We start from the raw sequence: 16,730 nt of genomic DNA on the forward strand, positions 1-16,730 counted from the left end.
GCTGGGTGGTTACTAGGACTGAAGTATCCTGTTTAGACAGTAAGTTATTTGGTCTCCACTCCAAAGGAATAAAGTTTTACCCTTCCCCCCAGGGACAGCGAGACTACCTAACCTTGAGCAAGTGCACATCATGTCTGAGGTCAGACTGTGAACTCAGTCAGGACTATGTAGGTCCCCGTCTCAGAACCCCATGACTGGGTTGGTTGAGGGACTCCCATCATTCTCTTCCCTAGAAACGTGTGGTCACTCTGCAGGGGAAGGAAGGATGAAGACGGATGAAGATGGTGATGGATGATTAATGAAGAAAGTGGAGGGTTACAAGGAAAACATGGGCTTTCAGATGAATAAACTGAACACAGAAAGGATAAATTGACGTAACGAGGAGAAAGAAAAGGGGGTGAATGGCCCAAAGGGGAGAAGAGGTGAGAAGAAAGACACTCAGATGTTAAAGGGAAGGAAGGAAGAATAGATGGATAAAGGGAGGGATAAAAGATGAGTATCAGAGTCTTGCTGGCCCTCCTCCCAAACCCTTTCACAGGGCATGGCACACGGGGAGCCCAGCCAGATTTTGTTCCCATAAGGACATCCCGAGTGACTCTTTGGGGCCCCAGGAAACCAGTCTCCCTCCCCCACTCCAAAGCCATTCCCAGGAACACACCTCCCATTTGCTGTCTATCACCCCTTCCCACCACCCTTTCCCAGAGGGCAAAGGGCAATACTGCTGAGGGGCTCGCTCTGCTATCAGCCCCAGTTCTCCTGGCCCTGTTTATTCTGAGTCAGCAATTAACAGAGCCTCCTTCCCGGATCAATTAATAGTGGGGGCCTCTGAGGGCACAGGCAGGTTACTCACTGATAAACACTGGGAAGGAGATAGAGACTGCTCTCTAGCCCATGGGCCACCCCTGCTATCACTCCGAGAAGCCCAGGTCCCATCAGAGTACAGAAAGGTTGACAGGACATGGAGCTGGGAAACCCTGCCGCAAGCTGGGGGGAGGGGACTGAGTCCCTAATCGGCTTCCCTTGCGGGGTGCACAGCTCTGATGAAGATCACTGGCCTCAGCAAGGGACGGATTCAGGTTCATAGGCTGGCCATGTACCAGCTAAATAAGCTAATGAGTTACTCCAGCACTCTGAGACTCTGTCTCCTTCCTACTCTGTAAAACAGGAATGAAAAGGAAGCTCTACTTGCAAATCTCTGTGATGCTGAGTGTGTCTGTACGCACCTATAGTCCCAGCTCCTAGAAGTAGGGGGCTGTGGGTTTGAGTCCAGCCTGGGCTACATAGAAAAACACTGCCTTAAAAAGAAATACATATATAATTTAAAAAATCATATAGTACCCATAAATATACATAAATAAATGTATTTTAAATGGCTCTGCCAGTATTAAATAGTTACATCATACACAACCCAGTGCTGGGCCTCAGTAAGACTTCCACACGTGACAGACGTGCCTGTCATCAGGTAACGCTTTGAACTTCTTTGGAGAGACCCCAGGCACCATTTTTAGTCTTCTCATTTCTTAGGTCCTTCTACTGTCCCACGGAGTCCTCTAAGGGAACAGCCAGCATATGGAAGCCCTGTTCCCTCACTTGTCTCAAAGTATATCACAGCGTTTCTGTTGTGCAGTACAGTGATCACCAGCCAACATTTAAAAAAGACAGAGGACTAGCACATGCTATAACATAGACAACTTTACAGCATCAAGTTAAGAGGAAGAAACCAGCCAGGCAAGTCACATTGACGGACATTTGTAGGAAGTGCTCAGAACAGGCAAAGCCATAGATATGGAAGTGTTGTATGGCTGCCAGATCTGGGTATGGAGAGGATGGGAAGCTCCTGCTTTAGGGAGCAGGGTTTCTTTCAGAGATGACAAATGGTTTGCAACTAAATCCAAGTGATGTTTGGTGGCTGTATAAGCCTGTGAGTGTCCTAAACGCCTGGGTTGCTCGTTTTAAGATAGGGAGCTAGAGAGATGGCTTTGGGGTTGAAAACATTGGGCGCTCTTCCAGAGGACCTGGATTCAATCCCCAGCACCCACGTGGTGACTCACAACTGTAATTCCAGTCCCAGGGGAGCCAACATGCACGTGGTGTATAGATGTGTATGTAGGCAGAACACCCATTCACATAAAATAAAAATAAAGGTTAAAAACCAGTTTTTAAAAGGTAGTTATTTGGTATTCTATGATTCCCATCTCCCTAAAGCACAATTACATTAAAACTCAGTTCCTCAGCAGCCCCAGACACACATGGCTGGTGGCCACTGACTTGGAGTGGCAGGAGGGAATATTTTCACCACTGCAGAGATCCCACTCACAATCTCTGCCAAGCTTGACCTCCAACTAATCAATTATAGTGATCGATCTCCTCAGACATGCTCTCACCCAAGCCGCTCACCAGGACGGTTTTACATTTGCCTGGAAGGGCTGAGAGACTGAGACTGGGAGAGGATACGCAGAGCCCCGCAGTGGCACCGGAAGTGGCTGGTCTTACCCTGGGTCTTAGGGCACAGAAGCCCACGTCCTTTCTGCCTTCCTCAGAAACTTGCTGCCAAACTCTTGGTGACCACTGGCTCTCCTGCCCAGCTGACCTCCCAGTCTGCTATCAACCAGCCCTTTAGGAAAGGGTGTGAAAGTGTGCAGTCTGGAAGTGCACGGTGCTGGGTTCCTGTATGCAGGAACTGTGGGGAAAAGAACTCATTGCCAAGTCATTTGGAATCCAAACAAAAATTCCAGGAAGTCAAAGGCTGACCGATGAGTTAAGGGGAAAGAATCCACCTATCCCTGACCCCCAACTGCCTCATCCCTGAGCCAGGTCAGAAGGCACCGACCTCTTGTCTCCTGCAGACCCTGGTCTGATTTCACAAGCCCTCCTTGGTTGGCCGCAGAGGGACCAGCCCAGCTCTTTTAGTTTTCCTAACTTTGGCCCCACTGGATTCATGGGGCAGTGGGAAAAGGACGGAATGTCAGAGCAAAAAGAATCAGAGCTTTGTTCCGGGTCTCGCCATCACATACTGCCAGAATGAACTGGAGGAAGCTAACCTCCAGCCTCGGTGTCCTCAAATGCAAAATAGGGAGTGTTCCCATAAGCCTCCCTGGTGCCATAAGGATGGAACAAGACGACATCTGTAACTCCCAAGCCCTTCATTAAGATGAGTCATCCTCACCAGGACCCCAATAGCTGTCCCATGGGACTCTCTCCCGAAGCAGAAACCCCTATAATGTCCTCATTAGAGATAGACACTGTTCTCATAGTGCTGGCCAGGCTGGATGAGGGGTGAGAATGAGGAGCCAGAGATGTGTGGTAGAGGGCCATCCATCTGCAACCTCCCTACGGTGCGACCAGTTCACCTCTGTCTTCCCATCTCGTGCACAGGAGGAAGATGATAACGCCTCCCCACTGTGCGCCTAGTCACCGAGATGATGGAACACTTAATGCAGGACACACACTGTCCCCTGACACTGTTATCCATCAGAGCACTGAGCTGGGGGCTGGGCAAATAAGAGGGTTGTGAAATCAACTAAACTGCCAAAGACAAGAGACAGGGGACCAGGGCAGAGGAGAGAGGCCAGGCTGTGTGGAACTTCCACAAAAAATAGTCCTCACTTTATCCCAAAGAGGCCCATAAGCAGGAGACTGGGGAGAGGCTGTGCCCAGCAGATGAGGTGGTACAGAGCAAAGGACCAGCTACAGCCTTTCCAAGACAATCACGAGCTGTATAGCTCAGTAGTGGAACATATGCCTATACAGGGCCCTGGGTTCGACCTCTAGTACCACACATGCACACAAACCACCTCCAAGACCAGGGTTTCTCACACTGGTCCAAGGTCCACTGCATCCAACTACCTAGGAGTGACATGCATTCAGCTGGGATCTCTGCAGGTGGCCCAGGTATCAAAATGTGTGTTCTGATCAGTTTCTATCCACAGCTGCCACTTTGTTGTGTAGTTTGAGAATCTCTCCCTTCTTCTATGATGTGTGCCCAAATCAGCCATGTTGGAGGGCCAGAAAACCAGCAACAGTTCAGAGCTGCGGGAAGTTCATTCTCACACCTGAGCTGCCCACCGCCTCCCTTAGAATGAACAAACGCCTAAGCCAGGCATAAGAACTAGGAGCTACTACGGAGCAGAAGCAGGCCAGTCCCAGCAGATCTGTCCATCAGAATCAACACTGACCCATCAGAACAGAGATCTAACCAATCAGAGCATCCGGAACTATCAAGTATGCCCTTCCAGCTGCAAAAGAGCCCCGAACATCCTCCAGGGCAGGGTCCAGGGTTGGGAGGGATGTTGGGGCTCAGTGCCAGCCCCAATTACCTTGCCCCTCTCTTCTCTACTGAGCTCTGCCATGTCACCTCTGTCACTTGGTGAGAAGCACTGAGCTCTGGATACATCTCAGCAGGAGCTCTGTCAGCGTGTGAGAGAGGAAACCTCTGATCACGCAGGTTGTGCAGGATGGTGCCCACTAAGTTCAAGTGGTAGCCCAGCCATCCTGATGACCACACACTCCCTCACCTCACCCAGATGGGAGCCAGCTGCCCACCCAGCTGAGGAGCACAGCCAGTTCAACCATCTCTTGGCAAGTGGAGCTCTTGGGATCCACCAGCACAGAACAGCAGGATGGAGTTGCACAGGAGAGCTACAGAAGCCAACTAGGCCAGGCCAGAGACAACCCTAAACAGTACCAGGTTCTCCAGACGTGGGCAATTAGGAACTAGGAATTCCTTTTCGGAGAGCCTTCTGTGGGGACCCACACCCTGAACTGTCAGGCCCAGCAACCCGCTCTGGGGCCTGAACTCTCAGCAACCAGCAGAAAAGTCATTCTAGGCCAGCAAAGGGGCCAGGACCACCTCAGTTGCCCCAAGGGCAACTGTCCAGCCATTCCCAGGCTCAGACTCCAGCTCCCTCCTCCCAGAGGACAATTGCTCCATTGGCTGGGCTGGCAAGAGGAGGCTCAGTTCCCCACATTCTCTCCCTTGCTGTGGCCATGCCCAGCTCCTGCCTGCCTGCACCCTCTCCTTAATGAGACCATTGTCTCTGCATGGTTCCCCCAACAGCTGGTCCCAACCCCAAACACTAATGCCCTGGGTTTGCCCTCCACAGTCCTGCCCCTAGGTCCCTCCCAGGGATGCTGACTTCCTCTCCTGCACCCAGAGCACAAAGTGCCCCCCTAGGGCCTCTGACCTGCTGTCCCTTGAAAAGCCAGTCACTTCCCCCTCCTGCCTCAAGGGCTACCAGCTGATTTCTGTGAGCCTGGGAAGGAGCTGTAGTCCTGAGAGCATGTCATTTAGCTCCAATCACAGAAATCGCTGTTTTATTTACAGGCAAATGAGCCGTTCTGTGTCTGTGTTGATTTGGGGAGTCGTGGAGAATGGCTGATAGCTTTCCGTACTGCCTCCATAGCCGCTGGTGGTCAGGGCAGAATCGAGGATTACTCTCAGCTGCAACAGTTTATAAACGTGGGGCCCCCAGCAACCCACATCACCATGTCTGGAGCTAGAAAAGGGGACCCTGCACTGTACTCTTGTGACTGCACACAGGCTTTTGCACCTAACGCCAGAGCAGTCGTCTACAAACCCGCAGAGAAATTCTCCCCATTCATTTTGCTGATAGGAAAACCAAAGCACAGGGAATTGGGTCTTGTCCAAATTCCCACAGCCTGAAAGCAGTAGAAACAAAGCCTGGGAGGAGAGGGGGTCTTTGACTCCGCCCACACTTTCTCCCCTTCCCACGGAGGGGGCTCTGAGCATCTTCCCTCCAACCAGGAAGTCATCTTACATTTCCTCCAACCAGGAAGTCATTCTACATTTCCTCCAACCAGGAAGTCATCTTACATTTCCTCCAACCAGGAAGTCATCTTACATTTCCTCCAACCAGGAAGTCATCCTCCATGGTGATCGCAAGTTCATGGATTTGCTCATCAATGGCCTCCTGCCTTCTAGATGGAGCATTGCTGAGATCAGGGAGCCAACCCACCTCAGCTATAGCGACTTGGGTCTCCCTGAAGGGTCTGCTCCCCTCAGACCCCCTTCTGCAAGGCAGCTTGACTCAGTGCCCAACAAGATAGCACGTCCCCCAGCAACTTCTCACATGCAGCCAGGAATCCACAAACCACAAAAGGAAGTCCTGGTTTCAGTCCTGGTACTCTTTCTAGCTGTGTGACTCTATGTTACTTACCTTCTCTGAGCTTGTTTCCTCATATAAATGGGGATAACGTCTCTCTCGCAGTGCTATTGAGATAATTAGATGAGACAACATATAATATAGAGCACAGTGCCAGGCAAGTACCTCGTTGTCTCTAAACTGCATTCCCGAGAGGAAGCAGTGGACTGCAGGGATGACTCAGTGGTTAAGGGTCCATACTGCTCTGGTAGAGGACCCTAGTTTGATTCCCAGAACCACATCAGGTGGCTCACAACTGCCTGTAACTCCAGCTCTGGGGGATCTAATGCCTCCTCTAACCTCCTCAGGCACCAGGCAGGAAGAGGGTGCACATAACACACACACACACACACACACACACACACACACACACACACACACACACACAATCACAAAGCCTTGTGCTCCCAACCACACAGCTTTAAAGTATGTAAAGCAGAAAGGATTCAACTACAAAAGCAGGAAGAACCCGGGCGGTGGTGGCGCATGCCTTTAATCCCAGTACTGGGGGGGGGGGGGCAAAGGCAGGCCGATCTCCTTTTGTTACCCAGAGCCCACACTCCCAATGACAGGAGTTGTCATGTGTGAAGGGATTTCCTATAGTCTCAGCTAGACAGACTCTCAAGCCCAGCCCTCAGGTTACTTGGTAAAGTAACACAGAAAGCAAGTCAGCTCAACAAGACTACTTCCAGGTTCCGAACTCTGTCTGCAGGTGAGGCCAGAGACTGCAGGGAACAGGCGGGTTCCTGGTCACTCTCTTGGCCGGTCTGGCATCTATGAGCCTATTATCAGTCAGTAAATTAATCAATTTAGAATCCCAAAAAGTGACTTACAGTGTTTGAAATTTAAGATAAGAAAAAATTAAATTAATTAATTCTGTCAATAAATCATTGTATGGGCTGGAGAGATGGCTCAGAGGTTAAGAACACTGTCTGCTCTTCCAGAGGTTCTGAGTTCAGTTCACAGCAACCACATGGTGGCTCACAACCATCTAAAATGAGATCTGGTGCCCTCTTCTGGTGGGCAGGCATACATGCAGGCAAACTCTGTATACATAATAAATAAACAAATCTTTACAAAATAAATTTAAAAAATCATTGTATGTTAACATAAACAAACTTCACAAAGATAATTATGCTTTTTCAAATGAGAGAAAAAACACGCAATGTCCTGAGAAGAATGTCATTATTTTACAGTTTGTAAATCCCCTTAATGTATAGGCTAATAGAGGCCAGCTGGACTCTTCTGGCTGCTTCTGCAGCCAATTTGTTGCCACACATGTTTTGGCTGAACTATATGATGAAAATTTGGCCTTATGCAGAAATGTAGTTGGAAAAGGAAGAGTGTTTTAATGGCCTTTGCAGATAATTATGGACATCTTCTTTGATAGCACCCCAAAATGACATATGAGCTATATATTCATTATAATAATGTGTAATCTGAAGCCTATTAATAAACTTTTTTTCCATTGCCCTAAAATCCATTGATTTATCTTGTACTTTAAGTTGACTTTTAAATTATGTACAATTTTGATTTTGTATACCCTCTGAAAAGGCTTGTGATTTTGAGATCCATTGAAATAAACAATAAAATTGTAGAAAACTATAGGAGTTTATAAAAACAATTAGAAGCATCTTAGATGCCAGAGATATCTATACAGAATTTTGCTCTTTTGAACAAGTGGTCCCCTCTACTAGCTGAGGTAGCATGAACCTGGACAGACTACATACATCCCAGGACAGACAGATGCCAAGTGTGCCAGGTACCCGATCCAGCTGCCTAGGCCCTGGGTTCACCTCAGCAAGGAACAGCACCACATCAGAAAGCAGCCTCGATTGCCCAACCACAGAGCCAGGGGAAGGGCTAGCCACAGAAAGAGACTGCCTTGAGCAGCCCCGTGCACTCTGGCTCCATCCCTTGTAAAGGGCTTCCCCCTTGCTCTCATCCTGCATCCATGTCAGGGAGCCTCAGACCTCCTCACATCAGAGCTGGCAGGTAAAGAAGGCACACGATCCTCTTCAAGAAGGCTCCCAGCCCAGTTCCACTGCCCTTTGGAACCTGAGCTGCCAGGCCCAGACATGCTTGCTTTCTGGCCATGTGTTGGCCTTATATAACCAGCCACAGGAACAATGCCCAGCTCTGTCCAGGTCACCCACAGCAATGCCAAGAACAGCCCAGCCAAACCAGGAGGCCCAGGAGCCAACACCTTACACACCACCTGGGAGGCCCAGGGCCCTTGTAAGTGTCCACAGCCACACCTACCCTACAGTGTACAAGATGGTCACAAGATGGCCAGGCCCAGAGATGAGGCAGGGGGTGGATCACAGAGAGCAACTCCACTCTCGGAGTTCAAATGAGAGCCCTGTCCAAGGCATCTCAGGGGGTGTTGAGAACAACCCAAAGACTCATCTCTGTGAACATCTGACATTCCTGGTTGCTCTTCACATGTGGGTGTTGCATGAGGCCATCCATTCATCTACCTTGCCCATCACAATAACTTCAATGGAAGTCCCCTTTATAAAGAAGAAGACTGAAGGTCAGAATCACTTTTTTTTTGAAAGATTTATTTATTGTGTATTATGTATACAGTGTAGTGCCTGCGTGCCAGATCTCATTGCAGATGGTTGTAAGCCACCATGTGGGTGCTGGGGATTGAACTCGGGACCTCTGGAAGAGCATTCAGTGCTCTTAACCTCTGAGCCATCTCTCCAGCCCCCAGAATCACTCTTATTTGCCTGAGGTCACACAGGTGGTAGTTGGTGAGGAGGGACAGAATTCAAACTTGGCTTTCTGATGTAGTCAGTGTCCTTCCACATTACTATTCTGTATGGCTCGGCTCTGTGGTGACCAGTCCTTCACCCTCTAAATGGTCATCTATAGGGCCTCTTGCATGTAAAGGGAGAACGGGAAGGGAAGCTCCACCTGGACTCAACTCCTTCATCCAGAACACCAGAGGCATCGTGCCCCACCCTGGGCTGTCTGCCTGATCCGTTCTCGCTTCCTCTGCTCTGCCTGGTGTATTGTTCTCACAGCTACGTCAACTGCATTCAGGACCACGCCTTTTGCACCCCACCTATATGTGGCACATAGCAAGTGCTCTGTATGTTTGGGGTGGATACTAAGGCATGGTCCCCACCTCTCTCCACTACCACGGCGTGGGTAGATCGATCAGAAGCCAGAAGCCCTGGAAATGTTGAGGAGCAGAGAGAAAAGGTAAGGATTACTGGGGAGAAGCACTCCTTACAGTAGAACCAGCGCCCCCCTTCCCACTCCACTCCACCCCACCTCACTACCCAAGCCCTAGGAGGCTCCTCCCCAGAGGGGAAGCCAGAGGTCCAGTGAGACTCACAGAGCTTCCTCTCACAAGCCACTGCTCCAGTTCTTCTCACAGGAAAGTCAAGGAAGACAGGACCCAGACCGACAAAAGACACCAAGCGCAGGGTTCTGGATGTCACCTTTCTGATGTCTGCTTGGATGACAACAACATTTCTCCATCCACCCATAGTGTTTCCTGCCCCAGACGGGAATCTTATATTAACCAAGAACAGTGAAGCTCTGCTCTTTGGAGCCCAGTGCTTGAATTCAAATCCTGCCTTCTTTAGCACATGAGCTGAGCAACCCCGGGACAATTATCTCCACTACTCTGAACTCTCAGAATCCAGGCCTTTTAATTGTTTCTGTGCTCTGACTCTGGAACCAGACTATCCAGATCCAACGGCCAGCTCTAACTAATCCTTCCCTAACCTCAGCCTCCGAGTCTATCTGTAAAGTGGTTGTAATAATGGTACCTAGCCTCTCTATAGCATCACTGTGAAAATTAAATGAGGTAGTTTATGTAATGTGCCTAGAACAGTCTCCAAGCACAGTTAGCACCCACTGGATGCGAACTTTCATTAGAAAGAGGCATCGATAAGGTTCTGCAGTGTGGCACAGTATCCCTGGCACTTAGCAGAAGCTCATTAAATAGAAGCTAAAATTTCCTTCACACCACCCCCTTGACCGCCATCTACGACCCCCAGCAGGCTGCAAGGTGCCTGGCTCTGGGCAGAAGCTCAGTGGGTACTTGAAGACCTCAGGGTGAAGCTCTGCCCGCCTGGCCAGGAGGGCGTGTATGGTCAAGAGACTCCAGTATCGGAGAAGAGCAAATGAAGGTGTTGGGGAAGAGAAACCAGAGCGGAGCAGGGAAAGGCCGAGGAGGAGAGATAAGCAGGTGAAGTGAGTGAGAAAAGGAACAGGAGAGACTGGCGGAGAGAGATAAGGAAGATGGAGAAAAGGCCAAGGGTGAGGAAAATGTCGAGTCCCAGGAAGAGGCACAAGGAGAGGCCTGGGCTGCCGCAGGGGAGTAGTTGACCGGCCAGGGTCGCACAGTGGGGCGGAGCGGGAACCGGACGGGAAGCGGGCGGGAGGGACTCCAGGGTTCCTCCCAGGTCCGCCAACCCGGGGCGGGCGTGGGGTGGGGGGGACCAACGACTGCAGATTGGCTAGGGCACGGCGTGGCCTGGGCTGGAGCCCCGAGGTGGGAGGCGCCTGGATCACTCCGGCAGCGGAGCAGAGCAGAGGCTGCCACCTACTTGGCCGACCCGAGCAGCTGGGACAGTTGCAGGGAGCATCCCGGCCCGGGCGCACACCGGGCAGCCGGGCCCCGAGCACCGAGCCGTCGGGGCGGGCGGTGACATCCAGTCATGCGGGTGGCGCGGGGTGCGCGGACGGCCGCGCTGGCGCTGCTGCTCGGGGCGCTGCATGCGGCTCCGGCGCGCGGCCAGGAGTACGACTACTATGGCTGGCAGGCGGAGCCTCTGCACGGCCGTTCCTACTCCAAACCACCGCAATGCCTCGACATCCCCGCCGATCTGCCGCTCTGCCACACGGTGGGCTACAAGCGCATGCGGCTACCCAACCTGCTGGAACACGAGAGCCTAGCCGAGGTGAAGCAGCAGGCGAGCAGCTGGCTGCCGCTGCTGGCCAAGCGCTGCCACTCGGACACCCAGGTCTTCCTCTGCTCGCTCTTCGCGCCCGTCTGCCTAGACCGGCCCATCTACCCATGCCGTTCCCTGTGCGAGGCCGTGCGCGCCGGCTGCGCACCGCTCATGGAGGCCTACGGCTTCCCCTGGCCCGAGATGCTGCACTGCCACAAGTTCCCCCTGGACAACGACCTCTGCATCGCGGTGCAGTTCGGGCACCTGCCTGCCACCGCACCTCCAGGTAGCGCCACCAGGGTCCCGCGCGCCCCGATGGTCCCGCGGGCCAGCAACCTGGGGTTGGACAGATGCCTCTCCCCAAACCCTTATCTGCACGCTCGGATAGGTGCCAAGTCCCTTACACACACAGTGCGCGCGCGCACACCACACGCGCGTCCAGTGCCCAATAACTGTCTCGGTTCTCCTTCCCACCTTCGTGAACTTGGGGCTCTGGTTATCCCCGCTGGTTCTCTCCCCAATCTGACCTGTGCCTCGCGCAGCTCACAGCACGCCGGCTTTCCCAAGCTGCTGAATCCTTGGGTGCCCTGGGGGCGTCCCCATAAATTCTTTATTGCCTTCCTCACCTCAGCAATGCTTGGGGTCGCTGGACAGTGTCTTTGACCTGAACTGCAGGCACCCAGACAAGCTCTACTCCTCCCCGACGACGTGGGAAATTTGGGGAAAGGCGAGTGGTTAAGGGAAGAACTAAGGGCCCTTCATTTCTATGCCTGGAACCCTAACTTCTCCAATTCCTAGACTGGATATCTTTCGGGTACTCAACTTCTCTGAGCCTTCTTCCCCAGCATTAAAATCCCAGCTTCTTGAGCTCCCGGGTTCTGCTTCCCACTGGCACCTTGGTACCGTTATTGCCGTCATGTCTGATGTCTGCTTGATCTCAGCTTCTCTTTCACTGTGCCGGTCCTCAAAACTGTCCCAAGATTGGAGGCCACACTCCCTCCTCCTTTCTCCAAGAATGCAGGTCCCCTTCCAGGCTGGCCTGGGCCCTTAACACCCACCCCACTCAGGGTGACACCCAGCAGTTAGCATGGGAGAGCAAGAGCTCCCATGAGCCTCCATGGTTGGAACAGGCAAAGCTCCATTCCCTTTTTGCTCCCCTCCCAACTCCCCAAAAGCAGCTGGGCCCCTCCTTGCACCATCCCACCCCCTCTCTCCAAGCTAATCTTAACTGCTTAGTCCTAGGAGGCTCTTGCCTTCTCCTTCTCCCTCTCCATGGAGTGCTGGGAGGGGGAACTCCCCATCCTGGATGCTGAAAGCTGCAGGCAAGCAGGAATAGAGCCAGCTAAGCAAGAAATCCACAGTCCCCAGAAGTCCCTACTGGTTCCTTTTATAGTTTCTTTGGAGCCCAAACATGAACAGCCTGAGAAACTCAAGAATCTTAGGCTCAGAACCCTGCCTGGCCCTGCCTTGCTACACCACGACTCCCCCACTTCCCAGTGAGACTTGCTCACCTGGAGGCAGGCACACAAGAGAATCCAAACAAAGGCCAGATTTGTGGGGGGGGATGGACAATAGGCGGGTTGTAGAAAGGTCTATGTGTGGCCAACAGATGACATTCAGATGTTTCACATAAAAATGAGTCGTTTGGGCTTTCTTTGAGAAATTATAAGTTAATGCTGGCTTTTCTCTGCTGGCTACCCACCTGCCCGACCCCTACAAACACATCCGCCCTGGCCATATAGTAGGAGCCACAACCCTGCACCCTAAGCTTTGCTGCCTTCGGTGCCCATATTAGGCCTGTGCCCCTTCACTGGATGTAGAAAAGGCAGCGCCCGCATCACAAGCGGAGTATTAGGTGGGATAAAATTCAGAACACAACGTGTGTGATGGCTGCAGTCGCCGTGGGGAAACAATGCCCCCCCACACACACCATATTGTCCCTACACTATATGCTCTCCTGAACTGTCACAGCCACTCACCTAGTGCCACCATCCCATTTTCTGGTTAGGCATCACAGAGCAGCTTTTGTGAAGAGGGAGGTTATTGGAGGAGCCTGTACTGTCTTGGCGGTTTGGGATTCCAAGCACTCTGCTTTCTTTCTCTCTGCAGTGAGCAGGATCTGTGCCCAGTGTGAGATGGAGCACAGTGCTGATGGCCTCATGGAACAGATGTGCTCTAGCGACTTTGGTGAGTATGGGCTCACAGGACCACAGCCCTGACACTGCCCCCAGCAGCCTGGCTCAGAACCAGCCCTACCTGAGTAAGGCTACAACAGCTGTGTCTTGGCACTGGCTATGGAGAGGCCTCCGAGGCTGGGCTCTTTTTTTAGGGGGTGCAAGCTTAGTCGGAGATGGATGGAGCCTCACAGGACCCGGGACTCCAGGATAGAAGTAGAGTCCCCTGTCCCCTGGAGTCTTGGCTGAGTACCCAGTGTTCCTCTGGCCAGGGTGGGTTGTGACTGGCTTTCCCCACAGCTTCCCATTGTGGGACAGCTGTTCTGAGCCAGTTAGGACCAAGCTCACTGTGGGCCACAGAGTTCTGCATGAGATCTTTGCAAAGTTGGTTCTGTTTTGTGTCCTAGCCTCCTCATCTATAAAAACAGGGGAAAGAGCAATGATGAAATCCTTACTTCAGAGGAATCTTTATGTTGGTAGCCTCTTTGGAAAGAAAATGCTATTATAATTGCAGAGGGCAGAGCAGGGGAGGAAAAAAAGAAGAGGTTTTAGGCCAGTTCCCTTTCTGAGTGGTCAAAGTTATTCTCTGGCTTCTTGAAAGATGGAGACCAGCTATAGCAGAAAGGTGAAGCTGGCCAGAGGGCCCTCAGCCCAGGATTCCTGTCCCTGGCTGTATTGGGTCCTTATGGCCACTTGTGAGTGATCTAGATGATGACTCAAGCCACAGGCCCGGACTTTACCTCCCTACCCTACATTCACTCACCCTCCTACACATACCACAACATACTTCCAGCCAGGATGGATATCAGCAAATGCTACACAGTAGGACTCCTCCTCCCAGAACTGGCTATTAAATATTACCAGTCCCCACCACTCTACCCACTCATCTCACACACACACACCTAGAAGACCCATCAGAATCACCCACAAAGGGATAGCAGAAACCAGTATCCCTGCATCACAAAGACATCCTCCAGATGGGCAGTGGCCACCCCACCCCATTGCCAAAGAACCTACCACCCTGCATTGGTGTTATGGAGGAGTGCTCTGGATCTAAACCTGGATGATCTTAACAGGATTTGGCCTCCAGAACTCAGGAAGGACACACCCTTCTCATACCCATATCACCCTACTGTACTTCAAAGCTGAAAGCCTGCCTACCATGTCCACAGAAGTCCAGCCCATAGGAGCTTCATAAACATTGATGTAACCTCATGAGTCCGGCCATCCAAGCCCCATACCTCAGCAGGCTTCCCAAGAGTGTCCTGGTATCAACTTAGGGCTCCTGCTGTCCTGACAAATGTGACACTTTTCAGACCATCCCTCACCCATCCTTCCACAGTGGTCAAGATGCGCATTAAGGAGATCAAAATAGACAATGGGGACCGGAAGTTGATTGGAGCCCAGAAGAAGAAGAAGCTGCTCAAGGCAGGCCCCTTAAAGCGCAAGGGCACCAAGAAGCTGGTCCTACACATGAAGAATGGCGCAGGCTGTCCCTGCCCACAGCTGGACAGCCTGACAGGCAGCTTCCTGGTCATGGGTCGCAAAGTGGAGGGGCAGCTGCTGCTCACGGCCGTCTACCGCTGGGACAAGAAGAATAAGGAAATGAAGTTCGCAGTCAAGTTCATGTTCTCCTACCCCTGTTCTCTCTACTACCCTTTTTTCTATGGGGCAGCTGAACCCCACTGAAGGGCCCTCCTCCTTGCCCAGCCAGCCAGCCTTGCCCTCTGTCCCTGCCCACTTGGCCTCACCCCCACTCCTAGGCTGACCCAGCCCCTGGCAGAGGTGGCTCCATGCAACTACTAACTTGCACGGGCTCCAAAGGCTAGGCATAGGGCTTCCCTCCTTGACTGAATGAAGGGTCCTGGAGTCCTGGGGTCTCCCGGGGCTGCCTCTCTCGGAGAGGGACTTTCTCTTCTGGGAGAAGCCCCAGTGTCTGAGAAAGCAGGCAAAGGAGAAAAATGTGAGAGGGAAGGATGCAGGGCCTCCCACAGCCTGGGGAGGGAGTTTCCAGAAAGAAGAGTGGGTCTCTTTTAAGAGGGATTTCAGTGCTTAGAGGACGATTTCTTCCCTGCTGCCTCTTTATGTCATCATAGGCCTCCAAAGAACCAGAGTCAAGGTCTCCATGTCCTCCAGCCACACCCACTTCTCATCTGGAGCCCTGCTGGACAGGAGTGCCGGCTCAGCAGCTTCGGCAGACATTGTCACACAGGCTTGCGTCCTGGCTCCTGCCTCAGCCCTCTATACCCTTGTGTCCCAAACCCGACAATAAATTATTGCTACTGCTGTGAGGCCACTGGTTTTAGACAACAGGTTTGGTTCTTAATATTTTTTAAAGTTTTTAATTAAATAAAGGAAAATAATTGTTGCTTTGGAGCAGGTAATTTCTTTATCCAGTGGCACTGAGGAGGCTGGGAGACAGGGAGCTTTAGATGACACTGAGCAAGGACCGATAGCCTAAGTCAAGGCTTGGTCCACTCACCTCCCTGGAAAGCCGAAGAAAGGCAATGTTCCACAAGAATACAAGGTGAGAGTCACCCTCACCTCCCAACCACTAAGTAAGGGACAGAGATGACCACCCTTCTGTCCCTGAGGAGGGACAGAGGTGTCAAGTTTCCCAACCTGATCCCATAGTCAGAAGACCCCAGCCATGCACTGTTCCCTGGAACTTGAGCAGTTCCGGGTCAGAAGGGTCTAAGAAGGCCAGGCCACAGGGATCAATGTCACTTTTCCCCTGGGGTTCCCAGATACTCCTGAGCACTTGTCCTGACATACAGGTGACAGGTACTTTAGACCACACTACCCTAAGCATGCCCCGGGGCCAGCAGCAGCTGTGTTACCCAGAAGCTAGTTAGAAACACAGAACCTCAGAGGGTTAGGAATGCCTGCCCCTCAAAGAGTGCTTGCCTGAGAATTTGGACACTTGGGCCCCATCCAAACTTGCTGTAATGGAAACTGCTTTTTTTTTTAAAGAGTACTGGGGACCAAACCCAAGAATCTGCATTTTAACACATAAACCTTAGCCCATCTACTGAGCTTTTAACAAATACTGGGCCTCACTCCCATGCAATGAAAACAGGACCTCTGCCAATCACCAAAACCCCACGGTTTTGCCACCTAGTGGCATGCAGGGTCTGGGAGCCATTGCCAGGACAAAGGAACCTGAGCAGGGAGAGAGAAGGTTGGGGTCCACAGCCACTTTAAGGTACAGGTGCAGGAATGGAGAAGTCTTGGAGGTGAGAGGCCACTGCCATGCAAATGACCAGCATGTGGGAAGAGCTCACTGTGGGGACCAGGTGGGGTCCCTCAGCAGATGTGAAAAGATCAGGCAGATGTCCACAGAGCAGGGGACAGGCACCCTGAGAGCCTTTCCTGGCCAGCAGACATACTCAAGGCCTGCTGTTCCTCTTAATACAGGAGCTGCCCGGGTAAGGAAAATTCTGGCTTCCAGCTCTGGAAGTGTGCTCCCTTGGAAAGAT

General features: G+C 51.9%; 1 protein-coding gene across 1 annotated transcript; it reads left to right on the top strand.

The window, feature by feature from the left end:
• The first annotated feature begins 10,690 nt into the window (after positions 1-10,690).
• On the top strand, positions 10,691-15,619 carry Sfrp5 (secreted frizzled related protein 5). The gene is made up of 3 exons (XM_052762388.1): positions 10,691-11,363; positions 13,187-13,264; positions 14,594-15,619. Exons 1-3 carry the CDS (start codon positions 10,844-10,846, stop codon positions 14,938-14,940), a joined length of 945 nt encoding a protein of 314 aa, XP_052618348.1. The 5' UTR covers positions 10,691-10,843; the 3' UTR covers positions 14,941-15,619.
• The last annotated feature ends 1,111 nt before the right edge of the window (positions 15,620-16,730 follow it).

This window comes from Peromyscus californicus, unplaced genomic scaffold, assembly GCF_007827085.1.
Source record: "Peromyscus californicus insignis strain IS unplaced genomic scaffold, ASM782708v3 Scaffold_4__1_contigs__length_199733344, whole genome shotgun sequence".
Lineage (NCBI taxonomy): Eukaryota > Metazoa > Chordata > Mammalia > Rodentia > Cricetidae > Peromyscus > Peromyscus californicus.